At 44.5% G+C, this 16,445-nt stretch overlaps 1 protein-coding gene across 2 annotated transcripts in view; it reads left to right on the top strand.

Moving 5' to 3' along the window:
• The window catches only part of sgsm2 (small G protein signaling modulator 2), an 83,092-nt gene that overhangs the window by 38,263 nt on the left and 28,384 nt on the right, over positions 1 to 16,445 (top strand). For both annotated transcript variants that reach the window (XM_069676532.1, XM_069676531.1), the window contains exon 3: positions 14,631 to 14,799. In XM_069676532.1, the coding sequence (XP_069532633.1) occupies positions 14,631 to 14,799 (169 nt within the window). The remainder of the gene's footprint in view (positions 1 to 14,630; positions 14,800 to 16,445) is intronic.

Below are 16,445 nucleotides of genomic sequence, written 5' to 3'. Positions count from 1 at the left end.
TATTCGGCACCCTGTTTGAGCACGAACACTCCCACCACATTTAATAAAGGATGTGTTATCACACACCTGCACCCACAGGTCTGTGGCATCGTTGCTCCCTCTCTTTCCACAATGCATGTCTACAATGTGTTTCGTGCATGTTCTTGTTATTTTCTTAGGTGACATTTAACCAATATCCAAAGCACAGACTGTGTGTTACGTAGGTTACGTAGACACCGTGAAGTTTAGTAATTTGGTTGATAACATTTTGCTGTTTTTGGAGCAGATGGAGCGAGTCATCTGGACGAGTTGCTGCACTTCTAGCAGACCCTCCTTTGATTCCTATTTGACTCTTAATGGGAGCATAACTGACTCAGGGAACATCAGGGTGTGTTGAAGGAGACTTGAAACAAGAGATTGAGACCATAAACCCGTCAGGAACATGTTTACTGAGGGAATAAGATCATTTTCCTTTCTGGTTTCATACAATCAGACTTCTTTTTGCAACCGGTGCAGTCGCCCCCTGCTGGCCGTTTCAAAGACTGCAGGTTTAAGGCACTTCTGCATTGGCTTCCCTTTTCAGACCAGCAGGCTACAGGAGGATGCGATTATGTGTAGTGCATCACCTGAGCAGTGGGAATGCTTCTTATATATCCACCTCCAGAGCTGCTGCGCAACTAGGGTTGGTCGCTTGTTCCCAGTTTCTTTTCAGAATACACCTCCAAAGAGAGCTGCTGAGGTATTCTGTCAATTCAGAGTTCATGTCAGAGTGACCGTGGCTATGTCTCGTACCTTGTGGTGTAGATTTATTATTATTATCATTCATATCCACTGACTGCTCGGTGTTGCAGTGGTTAGCGCTGTCGCCTCACAGCTAGAAGGTTCCTGGTTCGAATCCCGGTTCAGACGTAGTGGGCCTTTCTGTGTGGAGTTTGCATGTTCTCCCCGTGCATGCTTGGGTTCCCTCCGGGTACTCCGGCTTCCTCCCACAGTCCAAAGACTCTGTGTGGCAGCCCTGTGATTGACTGGCGATCAGTCCAGGTGTACCCCGCCTCTCGCCCAGCCCCCTGCTACCCTGAACAGAATAAGAGGTATAGATAATGGATGGATTTTTATCCATAGGGCAGAATCACTAGTGTGATATTCAGACTCAATTTCCATCTTGTTTCACTTTATTCAGTCGTCCTTAGATTATGCTCTTGTCAGCTAATTGGTGCTTTGCAAGGGTCTTGATTTAACAGTGTTTTACCCATAATGTCACGTCCCTGTATGAGGCTACAGGAGGCTAAAATATTCCAATTTGACTGTGACATCCAGCTCGTGTGTCACACAGCTTTTGCTAAAGGTAGATCTCTACCAGACAGGTGTTGTTTCCTCGTAGAACAACCTGAGCACGATCCCTCTGCATGCAGCTGCTTCCACTATCAACAGTGTGACGTCAAACTCCTCCAACAGTCCCAACCATCAGATATCGAACATCACAAACACAGCAGCTCCGTATCCATTTGCGGAAACTTCATACCCGTGTATTGTTCTGTTTTTGTAGCACTGTACTCATTCATACACGTTCCAGCAGCCTCCCTCCGTCTCCAGTGCTGAATCAGCCCCATCTCTCTCTGACAATCACCATGATTAGTGCTCCACTTCACTCATAATGAGCACATCTGTCTTCTGGCAGGGACGGCATTGATTCTCCGTAATGTGACACGATGCCAGTTAAGAGAAGGACGGCTCTGAATAATGCCAGCCGGCTGCTGCTGCTGCTGCGGCGGCGGCGGCACCGCTGGAAGCTGTTCATGGTGGAGTGAAGAATCATCCGACAGCTGATGGATTACAGCAGCTTAGAGGAGGCTTCTTTTCACGTTTACTCTTAGTCACACTTAATGAAATAAATCCAAAGATTCTCACAGTAAAAAGCATAATTTACAAGATTATGACTTCATGTATAAAAGGATTTTTATCTTTATTCAAGTGTGTTTTCTATCAGTTTGAGAGGGTGAGTTATTGATTTGCACTCGAATTTGCTCTGCTTGTGCTCAAACTGTACACCAATAAACAAGTATATTATTTCATGCACAGGTTTCCTCAGGCTGCTTTTGTGCACTCGTAAGACTTTAACATTTCTGCCTTGTTCTTGCTTTTGTGCAACAATCCTGGCAAAATTCCCCAACCAATTGCAAGATTTAGTTTTGACCAATGAAATGTTCCCTTCATGGTTGTAGAAGCTGAAAGACCACACTGAACAGAGATTGGACAAATCCCCAGCAAAAAAGGGCACACTTCTGTGTGTTCAGTGGACAAAACACACCGTCTGCACCGTCCCTGCTCCGTCCCTACAATATGTTGACGTCCAACGGTCCCGGACTTGTTTCCATTTAGTTTTGCAGGTTTCCACGTCCACTTCTTAAACAGAACTTATCTGTCTCCAGCTGTTGTGACAGTCATGTTTGTCTCTGTAAAAAAACAACAAACTTGGCGGAGGGTTATCATGTTGCTCTTCGTCGGCACTATGTTGTGGTCACATGATTTGGTTGAACGTGACCTCATATAGCGGAGTTGCAGCCTGTGGCAATTTAGCATAAAGGGGAGTGGTTCCCGTCATTCACCAGAGAGACGTTCAAAAGAAGCGATTCTTTGCAAACCTTACAGCACTACATCAGAACTTTCTGCCATCGTTGTCCCTGCTGCTGTGTTGACCCTGTCACATCCCCTCTGCCTCTACACTGCCCCTACTGTTCATGTGCAAACTACATCTGGCATGCGTAGCGTACATTTTTGAGGATGTGCACAGCTGACGCTCCAAACTTCATCCTTTGCGCCTTGTACAGACAATAAGTTAGCGTCTGTGTAGCATCTGTCTTCTTTAATCCAACACATTGTTTAGTTCAGACACACCAATGGTTCACACAGGACTTGAAGCTGAACCATCTCCTGGTTGAAAGTCCTGCGTTGTTTGTACGACGTATCGCAGTCAGGTTTGAAACTCATTTAAAACTGAAGAATAAGAAAATATTTTCAGTACGCTTTTGATGTTAAATGAGAGGTATTGACTTTACACATCAAAGTCTGTTTACAGGTGTATACACCCTTTAGCGTCTCCAGAGGGAGCTGTGTGAGTCTGATAAATGTCCTCGGGGGGAAATCGGTCAGCGTCGGTCTGCGCTGAAGAAAGACGTGAGCTTAAAAGACCTCTGTAGCTCCCTGTTCATCTCTGCTGCACGCTGGAGAATTATCTAATAAGCCAAGAGCAGAAGTTTAGGAGTTGTCAGCACTTATGGAAAAAATGTCCGTAATCAAGTTCTTTTTGCATGAATTATGAAGGAAGTCCAGGGTGGTTTTGTCCTGATGGACGAGCTAAAGAGAAAGAGGATCTTTCACAGCCTGCAAACCAAAAGTTGTTTTTACTTTAGAGAAAATGGTTCATCAAACATTAATTAAGCGGTTAGTCATGAGGTATAATTATAAAAGGTGCTTTTATAGAAAATGGAACCAACTCTCGCCAAGTGCAGCCTGAAAGCCCGCTTGAAGGTTTCTTCTTCTTTCATCCAAAACCGCTTATAGACCATAAACACCGCTCGCACGGCTCATCACTTCACAGCCCGGACTTTGACGGTGTTTCCCTGATAATAAACAGTAATAATTGAAAAGAACTGTGTGAAAACAAGAGGAGAGAAAGCATGGAGAGAGAGAAGGAGGTGTTAGGAGTGAAAAGGTGAGCAGAGGAAGCGTGAGAGAGAGAGGAGGAAGAGGTGTAAAGATAAAGGTGTGAATCACGAGGCAACAAACACACGTACCAGCGCCTGCGCGTGTGTGTGTGTGTGTGTGTGATGTAAGGCCTTTTAACGACACAAGTGTTCGTCTCTCCTGTGGAAACAGAGGATATCCATTATCAACAGATTAATACGTTTGTGCTGCGTGCATCTGTGTGAGGAAGTGTCTGAAAGATGAACAGAGAGTCGACAGAGGGAATTAATTTGTCGCTTGTATAACTAAAATGTTGAGTAGGGTTGGTCGAGATGGCAAACAAACACGTTCACAGTAATTTGTTCTATACTGGTAAAACAGTTTTTTCCTCCTTGCTACCGATACTTTGAGTTTCGTCACATTCTGAGTGTTGTTGTTTGTCTCGGCTCTGTAAACGGAATGAATCCAAACCTAAACACAAGGTGGCTAACGTTAGCAGCAGCTCCGCTCACGGCCAGGAGCTCACCCAAAAACAAGCTAAGCTACCGTTAGCAGCAGCTCGGTTCACGTCCCCTCCTAACGTCTTCTGTAGAGCCTCACAGAAAGTCTGATTTTGACATGAATCATCTTTATGTTGTGATTATAACAGTTGAAATTAACTCAACTTTTAATAAGAAAAAAACATCACACTAAAAGCTAACATTTTGCTAGCTTTGACTACCATTACACTCTCTGCTAGTAGCGCACTGTTGTCCGTCCATTTATCTTCCGCTTATCCGGGGTCGGGTCGCGGTGGCAGCAGTCCCTCTCCTCACCCTCTCTGCCCCGAGTCTCCTCACAGTTGGACGAGACCGGCCCAGGAGGCATCCTCATCAGATGCCTGAACCATTTCAACTGGCTCCTTTTGATGTGAAGGAGTAGCAGCTCTGCTCCGAGCTCCCTCCGGATGTCTGAGCTCCTTACTCTATCTCTAAGGCTGAGCCCAGACACCCTGCAGAGGAAACTCATTGCTGCCGCTTGTATCCTCGACCTCATTCTTTGGGTCACTACCCAAAGCTCATGACCACAGGTGAGGGTTGGAACATAGATCGACTGAGACACTTTAAGTTCAGCTCTCCATCTCTGCCTGCATCTCGCTCTAGTTTACATCCAGTGTTCCCCGCGCCTTTATTTCCTATTCTGACTCGCCTCAGTTATAATTACGTTTCACTAAGCCCTGCCCTGAACCCAGCAATCCCTCCTATATCCGCTGTCTCATGCGACCAGGGGGACTGCTGCAGTCTTAGTCATAGCAGACGCTGCATCTCTCGCTCTGAGGCTGCAGCTCAGCCCGCTGCAGAGAGGCGAGGATAAGCTGGTCCAGTCTGCACACATCTGCGGCTGCAGTTCATTTCAACCCAAAGCAGATGCACATCGGGTCGCGGCGGAAACCCGGCTGACCCCTTGACCACCTCTGCTCTCTCCCTCCTTCTTCTTTTTCCATCCAACAAACGTCCATCCCACGCTGGAGAGCAAAGAAAGGCGTGAGAGGCAGAAACCCCCGAGAGACCGACTCAATTTACACTAAGTCTGCTCGAGCCGATTCCTCAGACGCTGATCCTCCGCGCAGGTTTGCCAACACGCACACTCCATCAGCTCCTGTGTGAGGCAGATACGAGAGCCTCCATCTGCAGCTGTCAACACTCCTGCTCATGTCTTTGTCTTCGCAGGGACACTCTGAAAGCTGATATCAATGTTTCTAAACATCCACGCTGTCGTTGCTCATTATGCGTTTCCTGTAACCAGATTGGAAGGAAATAAATGACCCGCCACGTCCCACCTGACAGACTTCCAGCTGTCATCCTGGTTGACAAACAGCATCTCTGGCTCCTGGAAGCTGTCCTCCTTTTTAAAGCTGCTATTAATAAAAATCACTGACACATTTTATGACTCAGGACAGACTGTTAATTAAAACTGCACTGAGAGTTTATGAGAGAAATCACAAAGAAGGAGCTGCGACATACTTAAGATGCCCAAATAAACCACGCGTGTTTAAAGGGATTTATGGCGTCAGGTGTGGTCGCTCACTGGAAGCATATTAATGAACTTAAAGTGAAATTCATGCATATAGATGCATCAAACTGATATGTCTAATACTAAAAATAATTATGGAACAATAGCTTACATAACTATTAGGTTGCAAACATGTCAGGGATTAGGGCTGGATTTAAAAAATCAATTTTAACGATTTGAATTGATCGACCGAGATCGATCTTTAAAAATATGTGTAAAAACGTGTCTGATCACTCACGTTTCTGGGCGCCCCTGAACGCAGCACGACTCAGCACATGCCCTCGAAACTAGGGAGTGAGGGCGACATGCCCGGATTAGTTTACTGCAGCTATAGTAAAACGTATTAAAACTCCCTGAAGTAAACAAAGCAAGAGAGCACACTGATCGATCACACTCAGCATGATCGCGGACTTCAATGTTTTGTTGTCTGAGTTTTTTTGTTTTAACCGACATTGTTCCACAGATCGATCAGCTCCATCTCCTTTAGTTTTTGTGCGTTTCCACAAGCGTTTCTGAAATTGTTTGGTCGGCCATATTTCTATTTCCTCCTCGCTCCCTCACGTCTGTCCTCTTCTCTTCTCGCTGCGTGTCTCTGCAAATGTCAGCACCCGTAAACATACTGCAATGCACATTTTTATGGTTTGCTTCCTGTATTTGGTCTGTTCACCTTCTCACCAGAATCAAACTGGACCGTGGTTCGTTTGGAAACAGACCGAGATCCGTCTTTCCAATCATGGTCTGGTTGTTTGGTCCGCACCAGAGTTTCATCCCAGCGTTCACACCGACCTAAACGAACCGCACCAAGGGGACAAACGCTCCAGGGTTCGGTTCAATCGGACTAAACAAGGCTGGTTGAACCCGCCCTAAGTTTCATGCGGTTTTTGTTCCTCGCGCTATGAGATCTCGTGATCTCGCCAGATGTTCAGACTGAAAATCTGAGCTGGACAAAAAGTTCATAAGCTGTCTAATTCATGAAACTGTTACACAGGTTAGAGGTGCATTGATATTGTAACTGAAATGCCCCTAAACAAATCGATATCAAATCGGATCGGAAATCTAATCGAATCGAATCGAATCAGGACCCTGTGAATCAGAATCGATTCGAAGCCCTGTCAGGGATATAAAATATTTGAAGATTATCCAAGAAATGACATCACAATGAGCAACAATACCAGTGCACTCATTTTTATGAGCTCAAAGGCTTTTAAGGAAAGATCCTTCACTAGTGCAGCTCAGACTTTCAGAGGAAGTTTTGAGGTTGTAAATCTTTCTTAAGAGCACAGAGCCACATCAGACGTTCTCAGAGCACAGATAAGGTGAAATCTATGATCCGCTTTTAATAGCCTATAACATAATGTACCGTACAGGCAGCGCTGAGTAAAGACCGCACAGCCACAAAGGATCTCTAAAGCAGGGCCGTGTCTTTAAAGCCTCGAAGGAAGCACTTCTGGAGGTGATTACTGCACGAGTCTGCTCGCTGAACAGAGTCTCTTTGAGCAGCGGAACAGTTTGATTTCAGCTTACAGCGGCTAAAACTGCATCGATTCCATTTGCAGAGAGAGGACAGGCCGCCCCTCGTCCCCCACAGCCAGATAATCTCATACCAGCTAAAATACTCTTATATTAAAGGGGAATGTTTTTTTTTAACCTCGGGTCTGAATCGCCCATAGGTACAAATAGTTTTGAAATAGCTTTAGTAGATTGCTTCCAAATTGGCTGTAGTGGCAGCAAAGTAACAACTGCACCTAATTAAAGGTGTGTACCTGCGTTAAGAGTTTGTGTCTTTGCCCCCAACAGGCTCAGATTGTTCTAAGTGTCTGCAGCATCACAGAAAGGATCCCAGCAGAGATCGACCTCTTCATTAAAAAGCCACCAAACTCCACTGACAAAATCAGCACTTTTACTTGCAGGACACAGTAGTTGCATGGACCGCGGATCCAGTAGGGCCGGTTGGGCCCAGGCCCGACCCACTGCTGAATGTAAAACATTGCATACTTGCAAACAACAGCGTACTTCACCCTATTTAAAACTAAGCAGCTGTGTGAATCACTGTTACTTTGCGTTTCTCTCTCCCTCCGTGTGTCCGATCAGTTCATCATGAGCTGAACGTTTTTTCACCTGCTATCTCGTTTTCGCAGCAGCAGGTGAGCCGTGTGTGAAGGAGGCTCGTCGTTAAAGACATTGTGTGTCGAAAGAATCAAAACCGACGAATGAGACCGACACTCCACAGCTGCACTTACAATCTTTTAAAACAAAAGAAGATGGTCAATATTTAACTGAGGACGTCGCACCTCAATCAGTGCATTTACAGGAGGGACGAGGACGTCTCTCTCTCTACGTGTGTGTTTCTGTGACGAGCATGAGCGGAGACGATGCTCCAGGTATGTGAGAAACAGAGCGCAGAGCGTCTTAATTAATCCTTTTTGACAGATTATCAAAGAAACGTGATCAAATATATTCACCAAATATACTATGAGTGAGTCTCATTCTAAATGCTTTCCGCGGTGCTGCTGGTCTACAGCTGCTGGTCTACAGCTGCCCCACTCTGTCAGTGTGTTTGTGTTGTTGTACAACTTTGATGTTTAAAATTGTACATTTGGATCCAGCACAGTACTTGAAGTCAGTGGTAGACCAGCAGCTCCTGTGTTCTGCAAGCTAAAATACCTGTTTTTGTCAATGGGGTCTGTTGGCTTTGAAGAGAGCGATGTAACGGCTGTTAATGGTTTCACAAAAGCATTTTACACTTTAAAAATGAGGTCGATCTCTGCAGGGATCCTTTCTGTCATGTTGTCACATACTTAGAATAACAACCTCAGCCTGTCAGTGGAAAAAACAAGAACTTTCAGAGAACGCACTTTAATATGTTGCATCCATCGCAGCCATGTTGCGGCTGCAGGATGAAGAGATCTACTAGAGAAATAGCAAAACTAATAGAAACCTAAACTTCATATAAACACTAAACATCCCCCGTTAATATAGCATGCTAAATCATCAATGTTAAAATAATTATTGAACATTTGTTCAAGAAGAGTTTTGGAAGGCCTGTTTCATATTTAGTCCTGCCAATAAATCTGTGCTTTAGGAATATTCAAAAACAGCTCCGTCACAGGCCTTTTCCAGCACAGCGTCTGATATGAATCTACTCTGGACTATTTTTATTCATTTATAAGAGTCTGACTTTATGAGTCATGCTGCTGCTGCTGCTGAACCAGGTGCAGACAGAAAAAGAAAGAGAGAGAGGGTGGGGGCCAGAGAGAGTCCTGAGACAGATGGAGGGAAAAAAGAACACAGGAGGGAGCGATGGAAGCGGCAGAGATGATATTGGTTTTAGCAGAGAAGATGGGAAACACTCGCTCTCTCCTCCCACTTTGTCCTCGAGCTGCCCGACTCCCACAAGGACATCACAGAGTCTGCAGCCAAACAGGTGACAAAGCAGAGTTTATGCAGCTGTTCAGGTGAGAAAGTGGCAAATGAAGAGTGTCGAACAAAAACACCTGAAAAAAGTTTTTGCTCAGCTGTTCAGGAAAGACGATGTGACGGCTTAAGGCTCAACTTTGAAGAGAATAAACCAACTGTGGAGGCCTTTTAACGATGCCCCGCCCCTTCTGCCAATCAAACACACGTTTAACTCACTAAGAAAACCTTCAAAGATCCCACAGACATAGATACATCACCTGTGATATGCATTTAAACAGTAATGATATGACACACATACTGCAGAGACACGGACGTCTGCTCCGCGTGTCTGTCAGCGTGTAGGGCCTGAAGTTAGCAGCATTATTAAAACCATCCATCAGAGCACTCACACACATGCAGCTGTCACATCTGTCTGTGCTATCATGATGTAGGTGAGCCGTCGTCTGCTCAGTTTCACACCCTCCACTCTGATCATCTGCGGCCTCTACTGAAATATGTGTCAGGCATTGTAATTAAAGTTTTATCTTAACTGTGCGTGGTAACTACCTTGCGTCCTGTTGTTCCATAGCTCCAACATTACATTTAAAATCAGCTACGTTTGAAGTTAGAGAACAGACAGACATTGAAGTTAACCACAGCAGGAGTATTGAGATTCAATTCACCATACATCTTGTCAGAACTTCAGGGAGAGATTTCTCTGGGATTTGAAGGGCACGAGACAGAACTCAGCGACTCTGTCGTGGACTCTCGGCCGAGAGAGGGGCCGTTTAATTGAGAGGTGAGACGGTCTGAGACACCGACAGCAGCAGGAAACCCGAGAGAGAGTCCGACAGGAGGGGAGACGAGCGCTGCTGTCTAATTAGCTTTGTCTTCATTAGATCTGCTAATGATGTCAGTGGAGACAGCTCAGGATCCACCTGCCACTACCTCCAAGACGCTGTGTGGTTTATTCAACCCGTCAGCACAAATACTGTCCAAGAACAGGCACTGAAATGATAACAAAACATTCCTTAAGACCCCGAAAAGGAACTCCTTTATGAGCATTGATTAATATTGATTGATGAAAGGATGCTGTGGAAAGGAGTTTGTTTGCTGTGCTAAAGTCAACCCAAAAGGCATCTCATTAGCATAACATCTTTTTAGCCTCTGTGAGCTAATTGTCTTTGTTCAATGGCTAAGTTCCTGTGTCATCAACCTCTTTTAGCAGCTGTGTTAGCAAAAAAAGCTAACTGTTTACTGTTGGACATAATGGACCATGTAGGAGCTAAATAGGCTAACATTTCCCTCGGGAGTTGGTGGAGACCAAAAAAGAGCCAAAAGGGAGCAACATGTTGGACAAAGTTATTCTTGTGTACAGAAAACTGAAGGCAAATTACTGTGAATGTAGCTTCACGTCTGCTGGAAGTGTATTTAGGTAACAGTTAGCTAGCATGTTAGCCAAGAAAGTGAGCTATAAGCAGTACTATAGCTCACTGTCATGGCTAACATGTTTGCTAACTTGTTGTTATAGTATTGCTATAGTACGGTTTTTGGTTTTGCAGCACAGGGGGTGAAATACTGCAGAGTTAGCTAGAAATATGAGTGAACTTAGCATCTGCTTGGGCGCCAATAACCACCAGAGGGCCCCAAGAGGGCTAGAAAGTCCCACGAGAGAGCTTTAAATCTTTTTATCACACAAACATGCATTATTTGAGTGTCTTGGTAGCTAAGTTGTTAGAGTGCATCCTGCATCACGTCTCCAGCTACCTTTGTTGCACACGCCCTCTTCTCGCCCTGTTTCTGGTCTGCATCTTAACTTCCGAACTTTAAGGTAAATAAATGATTCCAATTAAGGTGAAAACGATGCCCTCACAGACTGATGTTAACAGGCTGGCTAGCTAACACGATCAGTTCTTACCTTCTTTCCTCTCTCAGCGCACATGTAGGAAAGATGATAAAACAATGATAATGGGTGTGTTAGATTTACAGTGAATGTGCAAATTATCAAGCACTGACACTGTGATTAGTACGGCAGCAAGAGAGAGAGAGGGGGGGGCTCCTGCATTAACTTCTGCTCGAGGCCCCGTAAAGGCTCGGGCCGGCCCTGACATGCTGTCCAATCAGTGCTCATGGGATCAGATTATTCTGGGTATATTAATGCATGAGTGCACTGTGTATCTTAAGTTATTGGTTACTGGATGGACTGTAGCTGTTAGCCAGAATGTGCTGCATTAAAATGAGTAGATTGTGCATAGTGAGTGTGTAACAGTGCTGGGATGAACTGTTCCTGCACATGTGAAGATGAAAGCATTTATTCCTGCATGTTTGTTCCTCAATTTCAATCTGAAGGCAATTACGCACATAATGGGAAGGATTTGATGATTCACCAGAGCCTCGCAGACACTGAAAACATGAATTAGCAGGCTGGCGGTGAGGGAAGGCAGCAGAGAGAGCGAGAGGAGAGGGGCGCGGTCTCCCCCACGGGAGAGCTGCTCGCATCCTCTGCTCGATTTTTGCGTTTCCACAGAAACAAGCGAGCGTTAATGTTCCCTCCAAGTCCATTACACGCTCCCTGGAAAGCCCCACTTCAGCTCCAACTTTACAGCTGCTAATCCTCGCGATCCCCTAAGACTTATTGATACCCACAATACTTCTCCGTAGGTTAGCGCGTTAATCTGCCAGAGTAAAGCTGCTGTGAGGATACTGTACAGAGCTTAAAACCTGCAGCCTCTTAATGCCTCCTCTGAGCAATAAAAGGAGACTATTACACCCATAAAGTTTGAGTTCTTCCCAGTGTCAGAGAGGATAATGTTGTTGTTGGTCATTATATTCAACCGCAAAATCCATCAGATTCAGCCAACAGAAGCAGAAGCTCCGAGCTGATCTGAATCCGTCCTGCAGATGGACTCTATTTTCTCCCTCCGCAGCGTGTTTGCATATTTACATGAACGCAACAGGAAGTCTTTATTTAATCTGTGTTTACCAATAAGTCTGCACATTATTAAAAAGTAATAAACCTGTTTCTCTGTTTGTGTTTGCTTGAGTAATCATGTCACAGACTCGCTTTTGCCATCAGCCCCAAGAAGCTCATTATGTTGGAGCATTAGTGCAACAATTACAGAGGGAGGGAGGCGGCTAATGGACGGGTCACAGCGACATGAGTCAGTGCATTTCTCTGGGACGTGTCTGGTTCTCTGTCGTCTTCATTCATGAGTGCGTTTGTGCTTTTGTTTTTGACCACTGTGAAATCCATTAAAGCATTCAGTAGTTTCTGTTTTAAAGAACACATAAATATTGAAGTAATACTTTGCACCTTGAAACTCGAGGAGGCTAGAGAGTGTGTTGTGTTCCGACGACAACCAGCCAGTGTAAGCTTAAAACTGCACGACTGTTTATTACTCTTTCTCTCTATGCTGATGTTTTTTAATTTACAGAAATATAAGACATTTTAATCCAAAAGGGCAGAGTCGGAAATTTCAACTGGAACACCCTGAGGTCAGATTTCTGACTCGGAAAGTCGGAGTCCAACTGGGCCCAGTTGGCCCTCATATGTCCGTGCATCGACAGTGAATGAAAGCTGTAGTATGAACTGTTTATTATCACTTCTGCCGTTTTTGTGTCTCATTAAATCAGCCGTACTCACAGTACTGTCCAACTTCTATCTGTGGACATGTTGTTCAGGTGTTTGTATGCGCAAAATACCGCATACCGCGTTGTTGCCCACTGGCTTACCTGGCTCGAGCTATCCGCACATATAGCTACTGTTAATTAGCCCTTCTGTCTTATTTGTGTCTCGCTGACTCAGTTGTACACACTGTCCAGTTTCTATCTGTGGACGTGTTGCGGACCTCATTTTGTTCTGTAGTCTTCAAGAACTTCAACCAAGTCCAGTTGTCTTTTGGATTAAGCTTCGAATGACCTTAAATTAAATGTACAATAAAACAGAGGGTTTTTTTGTGCATAAATGTGAATATAAGTGCTGGAAGACGGGAAAGACAGTTACAAAATAGTAAAAGGAGAAATCAAACAACGGAATAAACAACAACAAACAGAAGAAAGAAGAAAATGCAAATTATGTTTGATATTCTTTGAGAAGATGAAGAGCGGAATGAGAATAAAACAGGAAGTAAGCAAATCTTAGCTGCTTTCACACGTAAGTCCGTTTGTTTGATCAAAGACCAAATTGTTACAAAGTTGCATTTCGCCTTGAGTTTGGTTTGTGTTCACACGGCAGCTTTTACCAGCGGACCAAAAGTTTAGATACACGAGGAAACTGCTCTCTGGTTGGTCATTTCCACGTGTGAAAACTTCCTGAAGTGAACAAACAGAGAGAGAAGAAGAAGAATCACAGACTTTATTGACATTGTTCCACAGTTCGATCAGCTCCACTCTACTTTAGTTTTTCACTGAACAGTTTGAATACCTCCGTGTTCTCGTGCGTTTCCACAAGGTGGTTTGGTCCCCACCAGAGTTCGAATGCGTGTCGTCACCTGTCCAAACGAACCGGACTTTCAGACTAAAGTCCGTAACAAAGCTGTCAGGTGTGAAAGCACTCCTTAGAGCATCCTTGTCCTTAAGTTCCCCCCAGAACTTCAAGTTTTAGCTGCTAACAAGATCAAAAAGCAGAAAAATCTTCAGTTTCCAGTTGGCGAAATTAGCCTTCAAACATAAACGATTTAGCATACAGGTCTACAAAGTCCTGAGGAAGTTTTGGCTCATGACTTTAAGACTTGTGACTTCACTTGGAACTGATTCAGAACACTTGGAAACAGCTCTGCTGTCTTTCTACAGTATATAAGTCATGATAAAGTTTGGAATTTTATGTTTCACATCTTGCACATAAAGTAATTCTCTTGTGCCTTTTTGCTGTTTTACTCAAAGTTCAGTACAGAAACGGGTCGTCTTCTTTTACGACCACCATTTTTCTCTCTAACGCCACATTTCTGCAGCCGACAGCCAATTTCCCCTCACAGAGATCATTAAAGTTTATATGATCTTATCTTTAGCGCTAATGAACCGACAGCTTGAGTAGCGTTGGTGCAAAGGGCACGCTCAGGGAGCAGCTGCACGCAGGTCGTACCACCTCCAACCCTCTAAATATTTAAAGATGTTGGAGGCGGCAGCACTTCTGAAAATCACATTTCAGGTGTCACTTCTGATTTAATAAGCGGCCGTCATTTCTCCCCTACAACAAGACATACAGAGGGAAGTGTTCGCTAATGACATTAGCTTCACCCGCAAGTCCATTAGCAGAAGTCTGAGGAAGTCTGGAGGTGGGAGGAGGAGATGAGTCGCAGCTACTTGTTGACATTTAGACACTGAGGACACTGCCGGCTGTGAAGTCACATCATTGTTCTTTGTTCTTTGTTTTCAGCTCATTTGTACAGAGAACTTATTGCCTGCTACAGATAATGTCTAAACATCTAAGTTGTATTACTCTCTCTTCCTATATTCCTCTCTCCATCTCTTTCCCCTCCGTCCCTCTCAGTATTAACTCTCTTCTCCTCCTCCCTCTCCAGCTGCCATCGAGGCCTGTCTGGGTCACCTGCTGAAGAGACGGGCAGCTGGTTTCCTACGCAGCGACAAGATCGCCGCCCTCTTCACCAAAGTCGGCAAAGTGTACGAGACGGCCGGCGAGGTTTGTCGTAAAGTGCAGGAGCAGCTCCAGCAGCAGGCCGATCTCACCAGGTGGGTTCCTTATGAAAGAGCGCTCACTGAATGTTTCATGTTTAACGCACAGTTTGGATTTAAGTTTTAATTGATCACTTTCTGATTGGAGGGAACACACCTGAAACCTCAACTTAATTAGTGCTCATTGAGTGGATCTGCCGTCTTAATTAGAGAGGAAAAGTCTCCATTACAGCCTGACAGACGACCAGGATTTTAAAACTATTAATCCATCAATCAAACAACCTTAATTTATACTTGAGAGATCATTAAGGGGCAACCCTAATTTGCAATGATTTCGAGTCCATTACAAAGCAATTAAAAGACGGACAACAAAGATGGGTAGAAGGACATTGTCACTTCTTCAGCCTGCAGCCGACTGCACACATGATGTTGCATTTGTTGCTAAAAATCGTGATTTGGGGACAATGAGCAGGTCAGCAAGCTAGCGCCTTGTTGTACATACTAACCACATGCTATGTTTCTTTCTCTAAATCTTGCTAGCATACTGTTAGCTTTCTGGCTCTTAGCTGAGGTGGAGCGTTCTGTGAGCGGACTAGAAATATCTCCGGTTGCATCTTAGATCTGTTCTATTTTATGTGAACAACGTTTCCACTGCATGAGAACTTAATGAAATGGTACAGATTGTTTCAGGTATTCGTCAAGCCCTCAGGTGTTACCAAGAAAACAATGGCAAGCAAAAAACATCAATAAAAGACTTTTTTTACTTGGGAAGACACCCACAGAAAATGCCCTTGTAGGTGTGGATTATCAGGAATTATTGTACACCTTAATACATTTCTGATAATGGACACTTGGTTGGAATTTATCCCTTACTTATCTACTAACTGAAAGGCAAGGGAGAGCTTGTTCTGTTTTTATTTCTCAGCGGACTGCTAATAAAAAAATGTACTTATTCAAGATCAGCAAAAAGATCATATTTAGATTTTCAGTGCTTGTTAAATACGGGTGTTAGAGGCCACAGGCACTATTCAAACTTCACTTCACTTAGATTTATTCAGTTATTATCTACTTTATTTTTGCATTAGCGACTTTCTGTCATTCCTTGTGCAGCAGGTCGTTATGATTGTGTAGAAACACACAGCTGCAGATACACTCTGTGGTCAGTTGAGTGTTTACGAAAGCTGAGCAATCGGTGTTCACACCGTGATAAGCCTCAGGCCTGGGTCTAGGTGTGTGTGTGTGTGTGTGTGTGTATTTCTGCATGTATGAGTGTACACACAGAATATGATAAACTGCTTTATCTGCAGGCACTTAGGTTCTAGCAAAGCTGTTTGCGAGCCCATTAATTGTCCATTAGCCTGAGCCACATGGCTACCACGTCTCTCCAGGGCTGCCTCCAAATGGAGGAGAGAAAGCTTTATGCAACAAGCACACACGCACACACACACACACGCTAACACACACACATTAATGTCTGCATAGATGATCCACAAACAATGAAGCACCGACACAATGTCTATCCTCATTGCAACATGGCAGCGATATTATGTAATGTAAATCAGCGCACGCTCGTCGCTCAGCTCTCCGTCTTCATATCAGCCGCTTCCTCTCGCTCATCTGTCACATCTCATTGGCCTTTATTTCCCCAGACACACACACACACACACCGCACACACACACACACAACGTCAAACCCTGTATGG

Source organism: Semicossyphus pulcher, unplaced genomic scaffold, assembly GCF_022749685.1.
Source record: "Semicossyphus pulcher isolate SPU_LCO1_2020_fin unplaced genomic scaffold, fSemPul1.0.p SCAF_26, whole genome shotgun sequence".
Taxonomy (NCBI): Eukaryota; Metazoa; Chordata; class Actinopteri; order Labriformes; family Labridae; genus Semicossyphus; species Semicossyphus pulcher.
Note: the sequence above shows the minus strand (reverse complement) of the source record. Positions and strands in the feature narration are given on the sequence as shown.